Raw genomic sequence first — 25,802 nt, 5'->3', positions numbered from 1 at the left:
CCGGGGCAGCCCTCCGCCCGCAGCAGGCCATGGGTCAGGGGGCTGCTCCTACGCACTGGTTAATCGGTACCCAGTAAGCATCACCCAGGAATGGTGATATATATGTACGGGTATATTAATAATTTAAATAATTTATAAAAGAGTACACATTACAATTTGAGGGGACAGCAGCAGAGGTGAATTTCTGGTGTTGATCAAGGTTAATCACTACATACATACACTTGTGTATTCCCTTTCCAAACAGCCTGTCAAATCTAATTAAGATCTTATGAAGTTATGAAACTTAATTTTTCCAAATCCTTAATGCTCTACCATCAAGGAGAAATAATTCATAATGTGCTTTAAATAGAATGTACATTTAAAATTATTTTGGGGGAAGAGGAGAAAGTTAAATGCACACTATATACTTTTGAAATGTAAAAATGTTTTTGCTTAATTGTAAGTTACAACAAACACCCTAAAAATAATTTTAAGCAATATTATTTAAGGCTCATTCTGGACAGTGCCAAACAGTTGTTTTAATTATGGCTGTGGGATAGGGCATAAATATTAAACTCTATATACTACCCTCATAATCCACATAAAATTTTCTTTAATAAAAAAAGTTTGCACAGATATACAGTTGAAAATATGTATTTTATTTAACTAAACTTTTATTAAAGTTTTAGATTTATCTATTATCTTATTGCTACATTCAGCATCACTTAGGTAAAGTATGCTTACCCCCAGGACCATCATTCTTTGTACCCTTCCCTGCTGATTCTCTCTCCCCCTTTTTTTTCTCTCTATGGCCATATCTACACTATGAAGAAGTGTTTATTTTAGCATGTGTTAATACATGGTAAAATCCTAATAAAGACAAGGTAAGTTGTGGTTTTAAAATGTTAGCTGGTTGAGGATAGTGCTAGGATTGAGTCTAGGGTTTTCTTTGACAATTAACACCCATGAAAAAGTACGTTTCTTCTTAGCTAAGACAACATCTGTATTTCTTTCCCTAAAGAAACTGGGGCTGAATTAAGAAAGGGTCTTTAGAGGCAAAAGCCTGGGTCCCCAGGCTGCAGCCACAATAGCCCCAAGACAGCCCTTTCTTGGTGGGGGAAGGGACGGCTCTGCTTTCATTCCTCCTCCTGCTCCCGCTTCCTCCAGCCCTGGGCTGCAGCCGTGTCCTGTAAGCACTGGGAAACTCTATCCCTCTGCTGACCTCACCTAGAGGCTCCACCTCCACAGCTTCCATTAGCCAGGAATCACAGCCAAGGGAAGCTGTGGGGTGTGTGTATGGAGGGGTATCTTCAGATGAATATGGGGCTGCACAGATCACACAGAGTCACCTATCCCCCTACAAACAGAAGCTTCCCTAAGTAAGCACCCTGCAACCCCAACCTCCTCTCTAGCCCTGAGCCCCTCTCACAGCCCAACTCCCTCCTGGACTCCGCACCGCAACTTCCAACCCTTACCCCACTCCTACACCTAACTTCCCCCCAGGCCCACACCCTGTAGCATTTTGAGAATCTAGGTTAAAAAAAAAATACCTCCTTTTCGTCCAATGCGACTATCCATAAACTTTTCTATTGTTTCAAATTCATCTTCTTCAGGTTGTGGGACGTCCTCTCCACAGACTTCCAATAAGTCATCTGAATCAGTCTTTGTTTCTTCAGCTTCTTTGTAACTAACGTTGACTGTTGCCTGGCGACGAGACCCTCTTTTATCATAATCATCATCCTCATCTTCGTCAGATGAATCAAGTTGCCTCTTTTTCTGTCCTGCATTCTTCTTCCCGCTTTTTGGCTTAATTCTTAAAAAAAACAGGAGTTGACAAAACAAAGATGTTTTCAATACAGAAATAGTCACAAATGTTCTGCCGTTTCTTACAGAGTACTAATATTTGACAGTGATTGTTCAACTCAACTATATTGAACTCTAATACAAGGAAACATTCACTATGGGTACGTCTAGACTACATGCCTCTGGCGACAGAGGCATGTAGATTAGGCTACCCGGCATAGGAAAATTCATCCCCGGAGGCATACCTGGGAGGTCGACAAATGCCTTTGATGTCGACCTCGGAGCGTCCAGACTACCACGCTGAGCCGACAAACAGCTGATCGGCTCAGCGCGGCAGCCATTTAAATTTAAATTTAAATGAAGCGGCGATTATCTACATCGCCACTTCATTTTCCTATGCCGGGTAGCCTAATCTACATGCCTATGTCGCCAAAGGCATGTAGTCTAGATGTACCTTATGACTTACTGCTATGATTACATCTTTTGTAACTTTAAAAATCAACTTCCTCTCTAGGGATACAGAATTCTATGAATAGTTACATTTTGATTTTAGCTTAGGGAGAAAGAGAAGACATTCCGATTCTCATCAGAAACCTTATCATAAAGTATCTTAAATTCCATAATTCTTACCTGATTGGAGGTTTCCTGCTTTTCACTTTATTTTTTGGCTCATAATCAGATTCACTCTCTTCACAACTGCTTTTCTCTCTATCTTCCTCTGATTCAGAATCTGAACCAGTCCCAGAGACAGATCCTGATCCTGACATTTGCCAGTCTTCACTGCATATAACGAAAGGCAGAAATGTTAAGAATTAGAATATTCAGCACTACAGTTAAGCCATGTACACAAACACCGGAAACCAGAATAATCCTTCTATGGCTCCCACCCACTGGACCTGCCCCAGCTGGGGAACATACATCCCTTCCCAGGCTGTGGACATGGAGAAGAGTTTCTCACCTGACTCCAAGCTGCTGCAGTGAGAGAGGGCTAGGGTAGTCCTCACTCCCCAGAGCAGCCTGCATAATGAGCCCTTCAGCCATGTCACATACATTTTCAATTTATTTTCCAAAAAACAAAAATTAATTGAGTTAAAGACCTGAGCAACATCATGTAAATCTTCTAGTATATAGATAATGTTCAGGATAGGCAGCTATTCAGCAGGAAACGTGTGTTACAACTAATACGTTTCAGTGTAGATTCTATAAAGCATTGCTGGAGGTACTTTTGAATAGACATGATCAATACAAGCGTACCTGATACAGGGTATTTTACTAACTAGGAATGCGAAGTCCTGTTTTACATAAATTGCATATGAACATCTATATTAGAAAATATCCCAACAGTCTAGTCAAAATTGAAAAGCAACAAAAACATGTCCAAAAAACCTGAAGTCCAAATAGAACTGAAATACTTTTATATATTAGATTAAATATACATAAATACTAAAATATGCAAGTACAAAGGAAAATTTATGTAGTATTCTTATATGTAAAATATCCTACTCTTTATGTTTTTTCCTCTTGTTCTCACTGGATGATTCATCCACAGTGTCTTCGCTACTAGAAGAATCCTGCCACGAAAGTGAAGAATGTACAGAATTTGTTATCAAATATTAAAACAGCAATACAATTGTTAGCAATCTGGGCTTCCATTCTTGAACTAGCATACATTTATTTTCATGTTTGATTTCCTGTCTCTTTCAATACACAACAATGCACTGAATATGAGAAAGGTTTCCAAATTTTAGTATTCAAAATCTATCACAATTGTTTGTCCATATATAAGGCTCTACTAGAATATCTTTTTAAAAATTATTGTGCCTGCATGCAGTATATTTTTAAAACAGTCATAAGCTAGTTACATTCAGGCCCTAGAACAGTTTAAAATGTTTCTTAAGAATGTCAAAGAAAAAAATCTTACCTACCTTTCATAATTGTTGTTCTTCAAGATGCATTGCTCATATCCATTGCATTCTAGGTTTGTGTGCAACGATATGCACAGTTGTGGATATTTTTGCTTTAGCAGTATCCACAGGGTTGGCAGCAATGTCATCTTGAGTGAGACACTCATGTATTAGTATAAGACACTGCTGACCCTACACCCTCTCTTTTCTTCTTGCCGGCAACTCTGACAGGGGCAATGAGGACAGGTAATGAAATGGACATGAGCAACACCATCTTGAAGACCAACAGTTACAAAAGACAGTTATAACTGTTTTTTCTTCTTCAAGTGCTTGCTTGTATTGATTCCACTCTAGGTGACTCACAAGCAATGCCAATAAAAGTGGTCTCAGAGTTCATAGTCCTGCAGCTTGCAGCATTGCCCTGCTGAAGCCAACATCATCCTGGGATTGCTGTGCAGACAAACAACCAGGTAGCAGCTCTATAGACCTATTGGATTTGCGCTAGAGCCAAGAAAGCTGTTGATGACACTTAAGAACCTGACCGTCACCATTAGCCAGCTCGTAGCAGTATCAGATGCAGGCTGTGATCCAGGACTAAATTATTTGAGTGTCTGCCACTGTCACGAACAGCTGCATTGACCTGCATAATGGCTTTGTCCTGTCAACCTAGAAGACCAGTGTCCTTCTCATGTCCAGAGTGTATAATCTATGCTCCTTTTCAGATTTATTGTGCTTCAAAAGAACAAGTTAAAAAAAACATCCTGGCCAGCATGAAACTGGAAAACTACCTAGGTAGTAATGCCAAGTGTGGCCACAACTGGACTTTTTCTTTGTAGAACACTGTATACGGTGGTTCTGATGTAAACACTCTGATCTCAGACACCCTGAAAGCAGATGTAACCGCTACCAGGATCTAAATCCTCCAGGAGAGGAGAAGAAAGCAGAAAGCTAACGGTTTGAAGGGAGCCCCATAAGTCTTGACAGCATGAAATTTAAATCCCAGAGGGAGGCAGGGTCCCAGACATGAGGATGAAGATCTCCAGACCTTTTGAGAATCATACTGTCATATAGTGAGCGAAGACTGACCTGCCCTGGAACAGAGGTTGGAAAGCCAAAACAGAAGCCAGGTGGACTCTGATCAAGGACAAGGACAAGCCCTGAAGTTTGAGGTGCAGAAGAAACCTGCAATGAGATCTGCTCAGCTCAGATGCAATATTCCATAGCCCAACATGTGAACCTTTTCCACTTTACCAAGTAAGTCATTTTGATTGAGGAATTTCTGCTATCCAGCAAGACCTGTTGTACCCAGTCTTTCACTCTTCTGTATTCAGCCAGTCATTAGCCAGTCTCACAAGTGCAATACCTCCAAGTTTGGGTGCAAGAGATTGTCGTGATCCTAGGATAGCAGGTCCAGAGAGGGAGCCGTCTGGGACAGCTACTGAAAGATATCAGGATAACCCTTGCCCAGTACGTTTGGTCTTCACAAGGACTTTATGCATCAACAGCATGGGTGGAAGGCCCCACAAGGACCCCAGAGCTTGGGAACAAGGAAGCATCTGACAGGGAACCTTCGTCCATCCCACAGAGTCAACATAACATGTAGCATTTCCTGCTCTGATGGGATGCAGACAAGTCCACCTTGGGAAATGGGGAACTCCCCAAGATCATACTGAGTGCCTCACAGCAACCTCTTGTAGAGAGACAAGAAGGTCCTGCAGAGGCAATCTTCTAGCACATTTCTGGTCTCTGGCAGATGCAGGGCTACCAGATGAACTAGAGATGTAAGCGAGTACTTGACTACTCAATAAGTCTATGCTTTACTCGCTCTCTACCCTGCTACCTTTCATACAGAAGCCAGTACTGGGGGGAGCTGCAGGATAGCAAGGAGCTGACACCACCCCACTGCAGGCAGAGGCCGCTGCCACAAAACAGCCTCTGTTCGTGACAGCCTGAGCTTTCCGTGAGCCAGGACCAATCAGTCCCAGTTTGCGCCAGCTCCGGGACCACTGCGCCTCTGCATTTTAAGAGTAGTAAGAACCACCATGGGGTGGCTTCCAGAACCAGCACGAGCTGGGACTGCGCAAGCCAGGACTTTGAGTGGCAGACACTCAAAGAATGTAGTCCTCGTCTGCATAAGTATAGCGGTCCCAGAGCCAGCGTGAGCTGGGACTGTTCAATCTCAACTCATCAGCTTTGGGAGCTACCCTCACTGCAGCTCTTCAGAGCTCCTCCCCTTATTGACAAATTGTGTAATTGATACAAAATGATTAGCAAAATACTTGTTCCTTAACATCCTTAAGATGAACACCAAGCCACACAAAGCAGTCCTGAAGATGAACAACTTCTTGGCAAAGGGCTGACGAACTGGCTCCGCCTTGCTTGCTGATGTAACACATATTGTTGTTGAGGACTTGAACCACATTTTCCCTAAGGTGGGACAAGAATGCCTTGCAGGCCAGACAAACCTTAGCTTCCTGATGAGATCCATCCTGCAAACAGTGACCTTGAGTGCTGAGCTCATCACTATGGGCTCCCTAGCCCAGGTCTGAAGCATCTGAGACCAAGGTCGGGAACAGGGCCATGAATGGAATATCCTTCAATGCCAACCAAAGGTTCAACCACAATTAAAATACCAGCAGAGCTTCGGAATCGGTGCTGGGGGAAGGGACTGGAAATATGATGAGGAGAGGTCCGACAAGGCAGGCCACTGGGACCTGCATCAAGAGGACAACTGACAGGAGGGCAAACAGCACTGGCAGTACAGTGATCAGCATCTCCCTCAGGATAATCCATGACTGCAGTGCCAGTGACTGAGGGTGAACCTGAGAGGGTTTGGGCTGCAACTTGAGTGATCTGACGTGTGGAGGTGGAGAGCACTGCTTCATCTTGGGGGAATCTGTGGAGCACCACTACCCCATGACCAGCAAGCTTAGTCTCAGAGAGCCTTTCCCAGTTTTTGAGGCATGTGAAGAAGTCTTTGATCTCTCGGCTTGTGAAGGCATTGGTACTTTCAGGAGTTTAGGTCCCATGTTGCTCCTGGGAGTGGGTGGTTAACCTATCAAGTTGCTAAAGGAAACCTCAAATGCGTGGCTTTGGAGTGGCTGGGCAGCCCTAAGTGGTTCTCATTGCCCAATAACCCAAGGCCTTTATTGTTTGATGGTAGGGAGCCATGCTTCCTAGCCTTTCTTTTAGGCACCAGCAATGGGGCAAGATGCCAAGCAGAACCCAGTACTGAAGGTACACCGACTCCAAGGTGTTTAGTGAGTGCTGGTGAGACAACACAGAAGTTATATGAAGGGCAGATTCCATGAGGAGAGCTCATAACTGAATATCCCCATTTGGGTGTGCAGGGTGAAAAGCTTTTACAAATATGGCACTTGTCTTTCGTGTGATTTCCTGCAGGCACTTTAGGTAGTTGCTATGGGGGAGGGGGGAATCACTTGCAGAAACAGGCCCACTGAACTCCATGCAGGCCTTAAACCCAGGACACCAGCGCATACTCCACCTGGGGCAAAGTCCAGGCTGGGACTTTAACAGCTAACTACACTTAACAACTACTTAACACAAATTGCTATAAACAAACTAATTACAAGGCCCTAAGGCTTGACATCAGTAAGACAAAGAGTAAGTCTACACTGCATTCCTCTTTCGAGAGAAGAATGCAAATGCAGCGAAGCGAAATTGCAAACGAAGCGCGGATTTGAATTTCCCGTGCTTCACTTGCATAATTGCGTCCAGCCGCTATTTCAAAACACCTTATTTCGAAATAAAAAACGCTGTCTAGACGCGGTTATTTCGAAAGAAAACCCTTCTTTCAATAACCCTTAAACCTCACTTTATAACCCTTAACCATTTTTTCAAAATAACCCTTAAAACTCATTATATAAACCATATCAACATGAAAAACTTTAAAAAACCAACAAATAGTCTGGTGGCACTTTAAAGACTAACAAAACATGGAGGTGGTATCATGAGCTTTTGTGGGCACAGTCCACTTCTTCAGATTCTGAAACAATAGATATCCTAGCAATAGTTAGAAGTTAATATTTTCAATATGTTTACATAGAAAATCCTAATTTACATTTAACATAGAACTGAATAAATAGTTTTAAAAAAACACAACTGTATCATATAAAAACATAAGTTCATGGTAATAGAAGAAAATGTAGAATTTATGAGAGAAGATACTTCTGACCATACTGTTTAATTATTCCCTAGAAGTGAAGAGATGTTCACATACTTTTTTGCTTATCAGATAACTTTTACCCTCTCAACCTCAATAACATGTGTTTGCATCCTAGATTCAACTAAGATCAACTGATCAGAACTATTTTGTATTTGAAAAATTCAAAAATCATTACAAGAAAAGGAATCCTTGAAAGAGACTAGAAGTGAGTTCTCAAACTTTTTTTTTTTTAAATTATGTGGACCACATCTTCACAAAGACTGTCATATAGCCCTTCCATTCACTAATGTATGACATACTTTTAGAAACCACAGCAATTGCTTATATAAAAAAGTAATATTTGGAAAGTATCTTTATGCGTATAAGTAATTTAGAAGCTGGAAACACAGAAGAGGGCCAGGAATAAGTGACTTGCGAGTATATGGACTGTAATTTGGTAGTATCTGGTTAAAGCTCTTTCTAGGAAGGGTAATTTCTGCATTACTTAACCCAAATATGTGAAATTAAAAATGATTCAACATTTCTCCACAAGAGCCACATTCTCTTTTGAGATTATGTACATAATGCTTATTGTCTTCAGATTGTTACATTTACATAGAGAATGAGTAATTATATCTATGCTTATATTTAAAACGATGACTCAAATTGAGCTATTCACCTCTTCTGACCCACTGTTTGATGAGGCTGCTTTCTGCTGTTGTTGCTGCTGCTTCCTGAGCATTGCTGATCTCTGTACAGCCAAAATACTTGGATTTGATCTCCAAAACTGAAACAGGATTCAAATAGAAGAGTCATGCAGTCAAATACTGTGAAATGTTACAATAATTTAATATAGCCAAATTCCCTAACTGAAGTTTTGCTACTAAAATTAGCTGTTTTTAATATTATTGAAATTGACGAATTATTCAAATGTATTCAATTTGAAGAATTAAGAGAATGTTACAATTTGTTATAATATTTTAATGCAAAATGTAGCATGTTTTACAGGACAATGAAGTAGTAACTATTATGGAGATTGAACCTCTGTCATCTGGGACTCTCTGGTCCAGCAACTCTATGGTCTGGAAGAACCACAGATGTTGTGGGACGAGAGTGCTCCAGGGGCAGAGGTTGCTAGCGAGTTGGAGTGCACATGGAAGGCAACAAAGCCTGCAGCCAGAGGGACAGGGAAGCCGTGGAAGGGAGGCAGAGCTCACGGGGCAGCAGAGGCTGCAGCCAGTGGGGATCTCGTGAGCTCCGGCAGGGTGGTGCTGTAGCTGTGAGCTCCAATGGGGCCAAATCAAGCTCCAACAAGGCCAGGCAACTGGGGAGAGTAACCCAGCGGGGAAGCTGGCATCTCCCCTCTCCCAGACCTCATCTGGTCCACCAAACTCCCTTATCCCGTTAGGTCCCAAGGGTGCCAAGCCAGGGAGGTCCAACTTATATTAACACAAATACATATGCTATAGCACTGTATTGCTAATACATTACAATCTGTTATAACCCAAATAATTCCAAAAGGAATGTAGTTAATACAATTAAGGAAGCATTGCAACATCTTGAAAAATGAATAAAAAAGTAAAACTGAGTTTTAAGCAGAATTATGTAAATTAATACCATAATTATTATACTTTATTTCATCCAAGAGGAATAATATTTTACAAACTTTATATATTACACACAACAGCAGCTAGAGCAATTTTGAGGTTTTTACACCTCGTTGGATATACTTAGAAACAATTTTCTAAACAATTTAGATTTTCTTCTGAAATTTTGCATTCTTTTTCCTCATAGAAGACTAACCATATGGAAATTTGAAGTTTTCCTGGTAACAGCAAACTAACGTATACAGACATGATTTTCAAAAATAAAGGTAAGAATAGATTTAGTAGAGTAGGTGCTGAAATAAAGGATCTGATCTTTAAAAGTGGGCTAGCAGTCTACAATTGATAGGTGTAGCTGGGTGCGCAACACTTTAGAAGTCAGGCTATTTAATTTAGGTACCCGGGAATTTAGTAGCATAATTTCATGTATCCCCATTTCTGAAAATCTTGCCCTTAATAAATTCCATGATATTCCTATCCATGATACACAGATATTTTACTAATCAATAAAAGCTCAAATCTTTACAGTTTAACAATTCCTTCATCCCTAGATCTTATCTATAGCCTATAAATAGTGAAAATAGCTATAGGAGAAAACCACACAAAGTCTAATACCTTTTACGAGAACATTTATTTGTTCATTTTACCTCAGCTCCACCAACTTTAGGTGGTTTTGCTTGAACTTGTTTCTTCTCTCTAGATGTGTCTGATTCTGATTCTGACTGACTTCCTGACTCTGAACCAGAGTCCGAGTCGCTGCTACCTGACTGGCTGCTACTTCCATCGCTACTGCTTCCAGAACTTGAACCAGATCCAGAACCTGATGCTGAACCAGAATCGTCATCCGATTGGCTGTAATTAAAAGAATATTATGCAGCATTTTGAGTAGCAGAAAAAAGTAAAGTTTGAAATAATTTGACTTCACCTGTACGTTGTGAAATTAGTCAAGTACGTATATAATAGCCTACTCTTACAAATGGATGCAGTGTATTGTTTAAGGCTTCTGTGCTGTGATAACTTGGAGTACTTCACAAGGTGGGTCAATTAATAACATTTCCATTGACATATCCCCTGCAGCCCACAGCTTCAAAGAGAAAAATTATTAATTGATTAAATGTCCACTTTTATATTCATATAAAGATAAGGACAAAACAAACATGCTTCACTGATCTTTATAAATAGGGCCAAATTCAAGGCAAGAGGAAAATGTACAGCTGTCATCTTGCTATTGTGCAAGTCCTACACTCAACTTCCATGAAGTTCACATTTAGGATAGGTTATACTAGCTTTCTTGTCTGATGTAGGTTGTACTACAATTTCCAGGCTTGCGGATAAATAACAGCTGATACACAATGCAAGGGACTAAGATGGGGAAAAAAAAGGGTCAGAGATAGCCCCTCCTCCTTCCAAATAGCCAGACAACAGGAAAAGAAGAAAGAGGCCTGAAAAAATTCAGAGCGATTAGCCAAGCTTTGTATAAATTTGTACTTCAAGTAAGGACCAGGGACAGCACTCTTACACAGGACAGATCATCCATAATCAGAGTACACAGTCCATGCAGGCATAATGAGTGTGAAAGAAAGTCACTACCATCTAAACCACTTACTGAAATTAAATACATGTTATTTAAAACAAACACCACCCATCACTCTCAGGTGAGAAGGAACAATACAAATAATCTAAAGCAGCAAAGAGGTCTTTCAACAAAATCAGGATAGATCAGATCATCTGTCCTATACTTTTAAAGAAAAATGGGAAAAAAAACCTGAAAAAAAAAACCTGAAGAAAAAGCTTCAAAACTTTAAAAAACCCACACAATTTCAGCTCCTCTTTATACTGTATAGAGGAACCAAAACAGGACAAAACATCAATTTAAACAAAATCCTTTGTAATGTCATATTTTACACCTTGTGTTATAAATCTGGACCTATAGATATACACAAAGAGAGGGTTATCAGGAAGGGTTATAAGGATTCTATTCCTAATAGCTCACCTACACAGGTGGTGATACTAAGGATAAGAGGTGAATAATTGACTAATTGTGTAGTTAATACAATTTGTATTGGCTACATGATTAGTCAATAAGGGAAAGCCCTCTGTCCCAGATCGTGCTGTTTCAGGAGCTACCTCCGCTGAGATTCTGCAGTTTAAATGTAGCAGGAGCTGGGTGCGCAGGCATTATTCAGTCATTGACAAAAAGCTCTGCACTTGCTTAAATTGGTTCAAATTATTTTAAAGTTTATTATTTTATTAGTTTAAAGTTACATGTGATAACTGTTTTTTAAATCATGTTTGATGTAACTGAAAGACTGTTAAGAGGATGGATTGATTTTTGTAATTATTCGGGTTTTGATATTACCTGTTCTTTATCACGATGCTTATTTAAAATTATGCAGCTATCTTCAAGGCAGTATAGTTCCTATAACACTTTCCATAAAGATGCCTATTTAAAAATATTGGGACAGCAGGGTGACAGTAGCCCGTCTAGGGCAGGGTCTGAGCTCCTGGACCCAGCGCAAGATGGAACTCAGCAGGGCTGCCTTCCCTCCCGGCTCCTAATACATTTAAACTGCAGAGGCGCAGCGGGGATAGGTCCCAGGTAGGTCCCGGACCAGCACAAGCCAGAAAAAAGCCAGGAATGCTGCAGCTCTGTATTTTAAATGTAGTAAGAGCCAGACTGGCACAAGCAATGGGGAGGGTCAGGGAGGTAGGGGAAGCTGCTGCTGCAAAGCAGCCCCTGCCCACAGCAGGCCCAGGCTCATCATGGACAAAGGCTGCTCCAGCAGCACCCGTTTATGGTGGTTGGGATTGGCCGTGGACAGGGGCTACTGGACTCATCGCCAGCTGGGACTGAACAAGCACAGCTCAGTCCAAGCTCATGCCAGTCTGGAACTGCTATGTTTTTAAATGTAGTAAGAGCCAAGTGGCTCTTTAAATGCAGAGTCACAGCGGTCCCGGCTGTGTTTTGGCTCCCGCTGGTCCAGGACCTACGCCTGCTGCGCCTCTGCAGTTTAAATGTATTAGGCCCCGGGTAGACAGACAGCCTGGCTCAGTTACAGTTTGTGCCAGGTCGAGCAGCTCAGACACTCCCCTTCCCCCAGACAGGAGCTGCTGCCACTTCATCAGAGGCAGCAGCAAAGGGCGGCAGGCAACCAGTCCACGAAGGGGAGCTGGTTTTTAAAGTGTCTCCCCTCGTGGACCATCTCCCGCAAGGCACTCCGCACTACTGCCTTTGATACAGAGGCAGCAGCGAGGAGTGGCAGGGAGCTCCTCAGGTGTGAAGGGCAGAGCACACTAGGGATGTTAAATTGCAGGTAACTGACTATTCGATTAGTTGATAGGGTGTCTTTACCTTTGAAGTGTATAAACAGCTCTAGGGCTTTTGCTACACTTTAAAGGCGAAAGCACCACATGGAGCCCAGGATCAGCTGGGGACTCCCTGCTGACCCAGGGCTCCTTGCAGTGGTATTGCTTTAAAGCACTGCGGGAGCCCGGCATCAGCCTCCCGCCAGCGTTTCAAAGTGGCAGCACCAGGTAGCACCTGGGATAAGATGGGGAGTTCCCAGATGATCCTGGGCTTCATAGAGCACTGCCACTTTGAAGTATGCCCTTCTTCCCCACTCTTTCTGATACAGGGAGCAACTAGGGGGAGGAGGGAAGAGGAGCAACTAGTTGACGAGCTTATTGACTATCTGATAAGCATTTGCTTATCCAATAGTCGCCTAGTCTTTCACATCCCTAGGAGTGCATTGGTTGCCGAACCTATCCCCAGGAACTATAGAATAGTCAACTGAGAAGTATTCATGAGGGTACTCAACTATTCAATTAACTGATATTTAACATCCCTAATATTTTTTAAATATAACTCCCCATATTGACATTCTGAGTGCTTTTCTAAATGGGGAATTTTATTGGCATAAATCTGCCACTAAACTACTGCATAAGCACCAAGTCAACTGCCCTCCATACATATTTATGCCCCTTTTCTCTCTCTGTTCTTTAGTTAGACCACACTAGTTAGACCACATCTTTTTTAACTTCTATAAATTATTTGAACTATTGTACATAACATTTTGAAACAATTTTTTGTATGCACATATTTTGAACTATGTTCAAGATACAAACACTGTTTTCTGAAAACAATACTAAAAACCTAGAAACTGACAAATAATCAGGGCTTGACAAACGGCGGCGAAAGCTGCTTGCCAGCCCCACACTGCGCATGCGGCGCAAGAGCTGCATTGCACATGCGCGCGCTTCTGGTAAACAGGGTGCGCGGCTGAAATCTACTCGTCACAGGTGAGTAGATTCTATAGTATGCCCAGCCCAGCAAATAACAATAATATTAATCTAATACAGAAGTCCCAATATTTTTAAACAGGTATCTTTTTGGAAAGTATTATAGGAATTATACAGTCTTGAAAGTAGTTGCATAATTTTAAACAAATATCTTGATAAATAACAGGTAATACCAAAAACCTAACAATTATGAAAATGAATCAGTTGCATCAAACATGATTTAAGAAACTATTATCACATCTAATTTTAAACTCATGTTCTTTTGTCCTAAAATTATTTGGACCAATTTATGCAAGTGCAGACCTGTCTATCAATGACTGAATAATGCATTAGAGTAAGAATACAAAGTATGCAGTAACTATTTTAAAGACAACCAGTAGCTTTATATTTTCTAAAAAGACATAACAAATATCCAATTAGATTAGAGAAGAGCATGATAAGAAATTTCAGATGGGTAGCCTGTTAGTCCTACCTGGGGAACTGAAGAAACAGATTGATAGAGCCAGATGGGTATTTAATAGTCACCTACTATAGGACAGGCCCAACAAGCAAAGTTACAGAAAACCACTGCTCATCACCTACAGTCCCCCAATTAAAGCTTCTCCAGAACTTCATCAAGGACTATCCTGGAAGACAATCTCTCAGGACAATGCTCACTTACAAAAAACCCCAACCTGAAGCAAGTATTCATTAGCATATCATACAGCAGAAACACTTATCCATGAACCAATCCTTGCAACTAGCCACACTGCCAACTTTGTCCACATATCTACGCAAGTGACACGAACCGAGAACCTAGCCATATCAGCCACACCATCAAGAGTTTGTTCACCTTGCACATCTACTAATGTGATATATGTCATCATTTGCCAGCAATGCGTCTCTGCCATTGGCTAAACCAGACTGTCTCTATGCAAAAGAATAAATGGCCGCAAATCAAATGTCATGAATAGTAATGCTAAAAAACCAAGTAGGAAAGCACTTCAGTCTCCCTGGACACTAAGCAACAGACTTGCAAGTTGCCACACTTCATCCAAGAAACCCTGTAAAACCAGACTTCAACGTGATACTAGAGTGCTGCAACTCACAAGCAAATCTGACACTATCCAATTGGGTCTGTATAGAGCCTAAATGTGGCTAGCTCACTATAAAAAGCAATTTTCCCTCTTTTAGTATTCACACTTACTCAACTATTCAGAATACGGTTGTAACATTGTAGATGATTAACGGATTAACGGATAAGCAAAAGCTAATAGGTTAATGCTATAGACTACATCCATTCCCCCTATCCCCACCAGTACATTTTTTAGTAGGCTGGCCAGCAGTCCTGGGATTAAAGCATCAGGATTTTGGCACTCTTACCCCGGACTATGAGTATGTGGAAGATTTGTCCTACCCCATTCCCACCAGCCTCTGGACTTCCAATCTTCTCTTCAACCAGAATATACTCTCTCAGGAAACATGTACAAAAAAATAGTGAGGCATTGGTAAATGAACCAGTGGGACAGCACCAGCATAAGCACCAACAATGTCATGAGTTCATATCAGTACTGCTATTTCAACTAGGGATGTAAGTGAGTAGTCAACTACCTGATAAGTCTGGGCTTATCGGGTAGTCGAGCTGACTACTTGCATTTCGTGCAGAAGGGGTAGCTCCAGGACCTGACACAAGCTGGGATGAAGCACCTTCCCTTATTGACTAATAAGGTGGGGAAGAGAAGGTTACTCACCTTGTACAGTAACTGGAGTTCTTCAAGAGGTGTTCCCTGAATGTCCCCGTGGGTGCTCCACTTACGTGTATCAGTCCCGCTGTGTATACGACCCAGAGATCTTTGGTAGCAGTTCCTGGCCGCTATTGCCCAATTGCTCTGAGTAACAGTTAGGCATGCGCTTGCGGCTATTCCCGGTGTTCCTTCTCTACGTCAGAGTGTGTTAGTTCGGAACAGAGGGGAGGAGGGTGGGTGTGGAGCACCCACATGAACACTTCTCGAAGAACTCCAGTTACTACACAAGGTGAGTAACCTTCCCTTCCTCTTTGAGGGTCCCCTTGGGTGCTGCACTTAGGTGACTATGCAGCAGTACTCCTGCTTGGCGGTGGTCACTCCGTGATGCAGGACTGGTTGTTGGACAGCATTGTAGGCCCAAAACTAGTGTCCTGAAAGGACTGAATAGCGTAATCTTGAGGAAAGCAGTTGTGGTAGATACTGCACTCGTGGAATGCGCCTCTTTAACAGTTGGCAACTCTGTATGTTTCTCGGTGTAATCCAGTTGTATGCATGTAGACATCTGTTTGGATATTTATTGTTTGGAAAACAGGTCATTCTCTGAACCTGGCCGTGCACAACACGAACAGTCTGAGGGTACGTCGGAAGACTCTTATACTTTCAAGGTAGAAGCTAATGCCCTGCGCATCTCCAGCATATGCAGCCCTGCCTGACTGCTGTCCTTGTGTGGTTTTGGGAAGACCTGTAGCCAGACACGAACCCCATCTTGTCCCCCGCTCCCAGAGAGCAAGAGAAAGGCAGTCAGCCTTTGATGCCCTGGGAACACAGGTGTGCTGCCTGTCCCTGACTCTACCATAAACAGAAATCAGACAGTAAATGGGCTAGCTGACGACCCGGAGCCTCCCGCCGTCCTGATGGCTAGTATCAGTAATTGACACGCCTGCACTGCCCCAGGAGAGGAATCTTCACCCATCACATACCAGAGGTGCCCATTGTCTGCATTTTCCCAGGTGTGAATTATGCTTTGCACCCTTCTTGGGAAACCTGGCATTCAAAGCCATTTTTCCTAATTGGCCACTTGAGACCAGGAAGAAGCCTACGTGACCTAAGGGGTATAAAGAGGGGTTTAGTAGCCCACCCCATTTGAGCTCCAATCATCTATACCTGCTGGCAGGTATTGATTGTCTCCCGAGGTCTGTGGGATGCCCAACCTCGTCCTACTTCTTCCCGAGGGATTGAGAGAAAGACGCTGGCCACGCCAAGTCTGGAATGCAGGGGTGAGAATATATACCTGCAATGTGTCTATTTGCATGCATTTAATAAGAGCTCAAAGAACCAAAGGGGTTTCATGGTACCTATAAGTGACTCCTTAGTGTAATTTCTGTCCTGTCCTTTGTAGTGACTGTGTTATCTGTAACACAGTAGTAGCATTTAACAACTAAGTTTACCCTGTAACAATAAAATAGTAACTGTTTAAGCTTTAACCTGACTCCTTCAGTTGCTGTAACAGAACCAAGCACAATTTAAAAGAACTTCAGCCGGTCTTAAGGGACAGATATAGGAAGAGCTTGGGCGTTTGGATTTGTCACTCCCAGGTGGCAGATCCGTTGGGGCACTTCTCAGCCTCCCCCAGGCTGCCCGCTGCGAAGGAATCACGGATTCTAGCAGCTAAAATCTGAAGTGTAATAAGCTCTCCCTGTAAACTTATTGGGGCGCCCATCAACCTCTTCCAGGTTGCCCACTGCAAGGGACCCCGGTCTCAGCAGTTGAAGTCTCGGGTGTATAACACACACACACACACACACACACACACACACACACACACACACCACTCACTGCCCTGACCGTCGGCTGACAAGACCACAGATAAGTATATTGGCTAGTTACATTGGACTGAAGTAGGTATCTTAGGCAGGAATTTTGGGTGGGTACTAAGGATGACTATGCCCTTGTGGAACACCATGCACGGCTGGGTGGGTCCACTCTGTGTGCCGCTAGCTCTCCCCTCTCCTAGCTGATGTTACTCTGAGAAAAGCTACTTTCATTGGAAGGTGAAGTAATGAGCAATTGGTGAGCACTCAAAAGGCCGTCCCTTAGTGAGTTTAGCATTAGAGCCAAATCCCATAATGGTGCTGGATCTCTGTGGTAGATTGAGATTCTATATCCCTTTCTGGAATCTCTTCACACATGGGTGGGGAAAACCCAGAATACACCTCTATGTGTGGTCACATCACAGATATAGCTGCCAAGTATACACTGAAGTAAATAACTGACAGTCCTGTGTCCTGCAGATGGAGCATATACTCTAGCACGTCTGATATCCCTGCCCTACGTGTATCTCGTGCTTGTGCTAAATTCCAGACTTCAAATTAGGCCCACTTCTACAGGGAAGTCCGTCTTGTAGTGGATCTTCTAAAATTGATCAGAATATCTGTGATCCTACAAAACCACATTACCTCATTATTTGAGAGCCAACAAGAATCCATACTAGTAGATTAATGTGTGGAGTCCAGTATGTGGTATGTGCCCTTTGTCCTGGGTCAGCAGTGCTCATACCGATGGGAGCTCATATGGGTGATGAGTGTTGAGTTGCAGTATGGGAGGGTACCAGATATGTCTCGGCAAACTGGGGACTACCAGTATGCCCCATACTGCATCCTGTTTAATGTTCAGTATCGTCTGTTGTATTGGACACATGTACGCCAATGGGAAGTCCCAGTGGACTGCAAATGCATCCGAGAAAGCACGGTACAATACCTGCTGTGGAAGGTGTAGATGTGCGGCTACCCCAGCAAGGATCATTACAGAGGGCACTTGGAATTGGCATGCATCACAATGCATCCACCTCTGGATAACCCTATTTCTTAAAAGAAAAATTTGTTTATGATGGACTTGTTGATTTCCCATTCATACTTCTGCGGGAATTGTCCGCTGAGGACATCCAGTAATACCTTGTCCTTGCCCACTAAATGCATTGCGATAGGTGTGATGTTGTGTGTGAAACGCCATCTCTCCACTGTTTCATTTCGTCCGCACAGAGGCTGCGTGATCTCACACCTCCTCTGTTTATGTAATATGTCGCTGCAGTATTGTCCAACATCATTCTCACTGTTTTGTTCCGTATGTGCTCAAGCAGTTGGGAGAATGCTTGTCTGACTGCCCTGAGCTCCAATATATTGGTAGGGAGCCGGGACTCCTGTCATGTCCGCTGTCCCTGTGGTATCATGCTCCCCATGCCCACAAGGACATGTCTGTTGTGATAGTGACGTATGGCAATGACGCCTGAAACAGAGGTGCCATGCATACATTGCATATGTCTGTCCACCAGTCTAGGGAAGCCTTGACCCGAATGGGTACATGGAGTGTGTCCTGTGGATCAGGTGGTGTCTTGGTCAATACACCAGATTCAGCCATGCCTGTAATGGCCCTATAAGCAGTTGAGCGTGTCCCTCTACAAATGTGGACACGGCCATGTATCCAAGTATTTGCAGGCATGTATGTGCCAAGAAGCATCTGCCACTCGGCATGACATGATCAAGTCACGTAATCCTTGCCATCTGTGGATTGGCAATGATGCTATACCCTTGTTGCAGTCCAGCTGCACTGCTGTAGGAGTGAGGGAACATTTGTCCAAGTTCAAGAGGAGCCCGAGTGTGTCGAGTAACTGCCTTGTTGAACATAACACCTGCTGCGTAATCCATACATGGGTGCCATGATCAAACAGTTGTCGAGATAAACATATGGCTATATGTGCTTTCCCAGGAGGTGTTTGTCTACCCTGGCAAGGATCTTGGAGAATACTCTGGATGCTGTCGACAGGCCGAAGGGGAGCACCCTTTACTGATAGTGTAAGTCCTCGATGGTGAACCTGAGGATCTGTCTGCATGCTGGGGGTGAATTGATATGTGGATCACACGTCCTAGAGGTCAAGGGTTGATAGCAATGGTCCTATCTCCAAGGCATGAATGAACCTTGCCAGCGTAACCATCATGAACTTCTGATATTTGATGAACTGGTTGAGACCACGAAAATCTAGGATGGGTTTCCATCCCCTTCCCCGCCCAATTTCTTGACAGAAAGGAAGTATCTGGAATAGAATCCACTGCCTTTGTATCAGCTGGGTACTCACTCTGTAGCACCTAGTTCATGAGGCGCTATGCCTCTGCCAAGAGCACACACTCACGGGAGGGGTCCCGAAGAGGGACAGGGTGGGTGGGTGAGTTGGAGGAGCTGCTGTGAATGGTGTGCAGTATCTGGTTCGTATTATTTCTAGGACCCCTTGGTCCAAGGTGATGGTTTTCCAAGCTGGATAGAATTGGGAGAGCGTTTCCTTAGATCTGCCTGCCCTGGAGAATTGAGGGCCACTGTACCCTCAACCATCACCACAAATTTGCTGACGAGAGTTGGACTCCTGGATGTTTACTCATTTGATTATCTTTGGCTAGATTGTCTGGGCGTCTCTTATTCACATAGGGCATACCCTGTTGTTCTGAACCTGTGATTATAGTGTTTGTATTGTTTCTTCTTAACTCCAGGCAGTTGAATCCTTAACACTCAGAAGCCCCCCCCCTCCCCCCCCAACGGAAGAGCTTCTATGTTTGATTGTACTTTTTTGGGAAAAACCCAGACAGTTGTAGCCATGCCACTCTCCTCAGCACCACCGCATTTGGCATGGACCTGGCTGCTGTATCCATAGCATCCAACACTGCCTGTAATGCTGTGTGGGAGATCAGAAACCTTCCATCACATTTGATTCGAATTGTTCCTTTATCTCTTCTGGTAGATATTGAATAAAGGAACTGAAGGTCCTAGATGTCTGTTGTGAATATTTTGCTATTAAAGCTATGTAATTAGCAATTCTGGCTGAAGGGAGACTGAGGGGTATGCCTTCGTTCCCATAGCATCCGTCTTCTCTATCTCCTAGTCATGACTCTGTGTTCTGGAGTAGTGCTGTTGATTCCCCCTCAGAAAGGCAGCCTCTACCACCACCAAATTTGGTGAAGGGTATGAGAACAGGAATTCTACCCCCATAGGCATTACATAGTATTTCTTATCTATTTGCTTGGAAGTCCCCGGTACTGATGTAGAGGTCTTCCATATGGCCTTAGTTGGGGCACTGAGGCCTCGGTCATCTGCAGAGCCAATTTGGTGTGCTGAGGTAAGGCAAGTATGCTTGTGTTTGTTGTGCCTTACAACCAGGAGTTGTTCTAGTGTCTTCGTGACCCTGTGGAATAGGTCTTGAAACCTGCTATAGCTGCACCTCCAATAGGTGACATAGGTAGATGATGGTCGTCCATCATTACACAGGACTTATTAGGAGGGATAAACAATCTTGTGTAGCTTCCTCCATCAATGACTCACTGTCATGGGTGCCTGGGCTGTAGTGAACTCATCCCATATGTGTGCGTCGGATGACTGAGACCTTGGTACCCAGAGGGTTTGTTATAGTTTATTTCTATAGGGTGCCCACAGGTCCCATAGGGCCCCTGAGGTGGAAGCAGTGGGGGTACCCATTGTACCATTTGCCAATTCTGGGCAGTGTACTGAGGGACTCTGAGCTGGCCCTTACTCATCATCACCACTACATCGCGCTGATATTAGCGATGCTGGTGTGGACAGTAGTATGGAACCTGTAGCATGGTATGACGTCAGTACCAAATAATGGGGAGCATGATACCAATGGTACCGCAAAGTCCGCCTCAGTCTTGTACCTCAGTATCGGGGACAGCAGTGGCATCACTATAAAGCTTGCCGTTGCTGAATACATCTGTGCATTCTGCGCTCTGGGTACCGAGGATACCGCAAGCGTGTCTGCGTGTGGCATTCCGCTGCTTTGCAGCCTGCCTGCTTTGTTATCTGCTGCCAATATCGGCTTTTCCTGCGGTACCGCAGGCTTGTTCTGATGAGAGCTTGAAGCTTGGCCAGCAACTCTGTGCTTCACTTTGGGATCATTGGTTCTGAGTAGGATCCCTTCACCTGCTTTTTGCTGCCCTGTTCGGGACAAGCACCGTGCGCCTCCTTGCCCCAAGGGCCTTTATTACTTGGTTACAGAGTGTCAGCAGGGAACCTGGCGTGTTTTGTGCTGCTCTCCTGTTCCAGCTCTCTCTAGCACATCCCTCTGAAGGAATGCTCCTTTTGCCCCCCGTTCCAGGTGTATTGTCTTTGGGGGTGGGAGTTGAATCAGGCTGCTGGGCAGCCACAGTCCTATTCATGCAAAACAAAAATTTCTCTGCTGTGAGTCTCTCGGCTCCTTTCAGAACTGGGGGAAGAGGGTGGTAGTTTTTAACAGGGAGGGCAGTGGCTTATCAGATGGTCCAGTCCTAGGCAGTGGAGACACTGTGCAAGGGGGGACACAGAGGTGTGGATATGGGCCTCAGGGAAGCAGGGTCGGGGCAGTGGAGCTGTCCAGGGGAAAACGCGGGGGCGGGCGGGGGGAGGAACCGGCTGGCAGGGGCAGTGAGGCTGGCTGGGGGCGATCGCGGGGCTGGCTGGGGAACCGGCCTGCAGAAGCAGTGCTGGCTGGGGTGGGGGGGGCAGGAGCAGTGGGGCTAGCAGGGAAAGATGGGTGGGGGTGGGGAGAACTGACCAGCAGAAGCAGGGCTGGCAGGGGAGATCAGGAGAGAATTGGCTGGAGGGGAGCGGGACAGTTCAGGGCGCACGCAGATCCTGAATAAAAATTTAAAAGCAATGCCTTTTAAATATCCCCACTGCTGACAGTGAGGTTTAAAGGCACTACAATGTGTCAGAATGGAGAGAACCTGGTGCACCCACCATCCGGAATGAGTATATGGATAAAAAATTCCAAAGATGGTGTCAGCTTTCTGAAAATAAATAAGACCCTTTTCATGATGTGATGGTGCAGGTTTTTATTGGATTACGCTGGTTCTGCTGGCAGAAGCAAGGCTGGCAGGGGAGGGGGAGGCAGTGGGGCTGGCCGGGAAAGATGGGGGCGGGTGGAGAGACCCAACCGGAGGAAGCAGAGCTGGCGTGGGCAGCAGTGCTAGCTGGGGAAATCAGGAGAAACGGGGGGGAACCGCCAGGCTGGTAGAGGGTCGGGATGAGCAGAGATGGCCAGGGGCAGGGGGAAGAGACTCGGCCAGCAGGGAGTGGGACTGATCCGGGCACACGCAGATCCTTGGGTGCTGCCCGTCCCGTGCATGGTCCGGGCGAAGCACAAAGGAGTCTGGCCTCCTAGATTCCATTTTGCCACCCCCGAGTAGTTGCGAACTGCCTGGCTGGTGGACACACTCACGCAGCACATGTTGACCAGCCAGGAAGTTGACAACTACAAACTGATACACCTAATAATAGTAATAATAAAACGTACCTAATTAGAAAATACCGGACATTTTCTATGTTTGGTATTTTCTCAATTTGTTTCCGGACAGAACCCTCAAATACCAGACTGTCTGGTACAAAACTAAACACCTGGCAACCCTATCCCTCCTTGCACTCTCCCTCCTAGCCAGATACCCTACGCCCAATCTGCTCCTGCTCCCACCTCCTGGAGTGCCCGTGTAGCGCCGGGTCCCCCAAACCCTGGCCCGGGTTGGGTGGAGGATGCCGCGAGTGAAACAATGAAGATTTATACATTTTTCTTATGTGATTTTATATTTTTGGGCTGCAAAAATAATACTGAAAAAAAACCCAGTTTCCAACTAAAGTAAAAGTTTGGGAAAGCCTGGTCTAGTCAGCTTTCTATCCATCTTACAGTTCATTTATCCAATCCATATTCCCTTAACTTGCTGGTAAGAATATTGTGGGTGGCTGAATCAAAAGCTTTACGAAAGCTAACCCTGGGAGCTTTGGGAGGACCAAAAACAATGTATTTGCATATTCATCATTTGCATAATGAATATGCAAATGATGTTACTAGTCCTCCGAAAGTTTGTGAATGGATTTACTGGTCCCCGTGTCAAACTGTTTGGGAACCCTACCCTAGTTCTGTTTTTCAGAGCCAAGGGCTAAGGAAGATGGTCCTAAGAAAAAGACTTGAGAGTTGTAGCAGCCCCAAGTATATAGGGAGAGGGGGACTCCATGTGTAGTTTAGACTAAATTCCAGGTGGAATTCCATGAGTAAAATATACATACAAAAGTTACAAGTTTAAATTACATTGGGTTTCATTGTTTCGCTGTAAGATGGAATTGGGGATCAGTCTAGTGGAAGATAAGTGGTTCCAACTTCAGAAGAGTACCATCTTGACTGCTTTCAATCCAACACTAAATTGGGACAGGAAGATTAGGTTGGACAAGTTTGCATGCCTGTCTGTATTCAGATGATAGAGGCAATAATATGAGACACCAAAACTGTTGGAGAAGAATTAGCAAAGACATTCTATGATAGCACTAAGAGCATATGTATTAACCATTGCTGTTATTACATTTACACAGCTACTAAGATTCTCCGCGTTAACACTTAGACAAGCTGGCACACTGGTTAGTTTTACTGGAACTAACTCCCATCCATAAAGTGATTTTTATTTACATTTCAATGTCACTAGAAGCACGAGTATACCAATGTGCTAAATGATCCACAGAGTGAATAAAAGTTAAGTTTTCCTAGTGCATACAAGACCTATCTTGATAAACTGTTTTGACATAAGATAATTCTACGACAGCATTTCTTCCATCCCCAATATTCCACATCAATGTCATTATCGACTGGCTTTAGGAAGCAGCAAAAATTATGCTGAGTGGTTGAAGACATTTAGCATTTAAATTTCTTCTTTTTTAAAAAAAAATCAGATCTACTAGAAAAATGGACATCAGAAATTCATCACTCGGCTTTCTAGTATCACAAATTAGATTCATTTCATCCCCCATGCTACTTCCTGGTCTAACATTTTTAGTTACAGACAAGGAAGAGGAAACTATTCCCAAATCTAAATCCATTTGAAAAACAATTAAATATAGTCACACTGAATTTATGGTAATGAAGAACTTTCTCCCAAGTTGTATCACAGTGACAAGTGGTTTAATCTTTCTTGAAGTAGAAAAGGAAAGATGTGATATTAGAAGTGATCAATATGTTTCAGGCAAGAATCATTATAAGCTTCCATTTTTAACTGAACTACTACTGGTAATGTTCCACACTATATCAAACTTGACCTTTAAAGTAATTGTTTTACTAGAGAAGAAGTACATGACAGCATGTCAGTCAAGTTAACATTACAATGAAATAGTACCTGGGCTCCCTTTGTAATAAAGATATTAAGATGTGAATCTCAACTAGTAGCTGTTAGCAAATGTAGCTATATCTCAATGTCTCCTTTGCTCCATGTGTAATTGAGACTAAAAATTACTCTAAAAATTTAGACTAAAAATTACCATTAGAAGAAGCGTTGCTTCCTCTATTTCCTTTCCCCGCCCCCCATCCCTTCCCACTTTCTCCAGTAGCATATTATTCCAGCAACTCCCTTTCCCAGGATATATCTACACTTGCACCCTCTTCCGAGAGAGGGATGCAAATACAGACACTCAAAATTGCAAATGAAGCCAGGATTTAAATATCCTGTGCTTCATTTGCATATTTGCGTTATTGCGCTATTTTGAAATAAGAGACGCTGTTAAGACGTGGTTATTTCAAGAGAAAACCCTTCTCTTGAAATAACTGGTAACCTCATTGTATGAGGAATACGGGTTATTTCGAGAGAAGTGTTTTCTCTCAAAATAACCGCATCTTAACAGCATATGTTATTTTGAAATAGTGCTATAATATGAATATGCAAATGAAGCACGGGATATTTAAATCCCGGCTTCATTTGCAATTTCGAATGTCTGCATTAGCATCCCTCTCTCGAAGTGGGTACAAATGTAGACATACCCCCAGCTGGAGAGTAATGCATTCTACTCATTATCAACCATACCTCTTTAGTTATGCCCTGTCTCACAATGAATTCTCCCTGCTCATTCACTGACACTCCCAAGCAGTCTCACTGAACTGTATGGAAATGGTCACCTGAACAGATACTGCTCATTATGAGTTAGCATTCTAAAACTATACCCCTCATTTTCATAGTTTGAGGTATTACTGAAACATTCCTTCACCCTGGACCTCAAAGGGCTCATTGTTTCTAATATGTGCTTGTCCACAAAGTAAGTGACCAAGCCTGACACTTGAATGAATATCCTCGGATACAACTACTGCAAATAAATATGATGTAGCTCACCAATGCAGTTTCTCCATTATGTTTGACTCTTGCCCTACAGTCCACGGATCATATCTGTTTCATATTGTTCAAAATTAGGAAAATAACTGGAACCTTCATTTCTCATTCTGATATTCTTGCAGAAATTGTGATCATCTGCTGCTGCTGGTGGTTCT

The 25,802-nt window shown here is 43.5% G+C and overlaps 1 protein-coding gene across 5 annotated transcripts in view; it reads right to left on the bottom strand.

Annotated features, from left to right (window-relative positions):
- Window positions 1-25,802, bottom strand: part of CHD1 (chromodomain helicase DNA binding protein 1) — a 96,211-nt gene that overhangs the window by 56,273 nt on the left and 14,136 nt on the right. For all 5 annotated transcript variants that reach the window (XM_025187610.2, XM_075932080.1, XM_075932081.1 and 2 more), the window contains exons 3-7: window positions 10,103-10,307; window positions 8,531-8,638; window positions 3,286-3,353; window positions 2,413-2,562; window positions 1,530-1,792 (exon numbers count right to left, since the gene is read on the bottom strand). In XM_025187610.2, coding sequence (XP_025043395.1) covers window positions 1,530-1,792; window positions 2,413-2,562; window positions 3,286-3,353; window positions 8,531-8,638; window positions 10,103-10,307 — 794 coding nt within the window. The remainder of the gene's footprint in view (window positions 1-1,529; window positions 1,793-2,412; window positions 2,563-3,285; window positions 3,354-8,530; window positions 8,639-10,102; window positions 10,308-25,802) is intronic.

This window comes from Pelodiscus sinensis, chromosome 6 (genome assembly GCF_049634645.1).
Source record: "Pelodiscus sinensis isolate JC-2024 chromosome 6, ASM4963464v1, whole genome shotgun sequence".
In the NCBI taxonomy this organism is placed as follows: domain Eukaryota; kingdom Metazoa; phylum Chordata; order Testudines; family Trionychidae; genus Pelodiscus; species Pelodiscus sinensis.
Note: the sequence above shows the minus strand (reverse complement) of the source record. Positions and strands in the feature narration are given on the sequence as shown.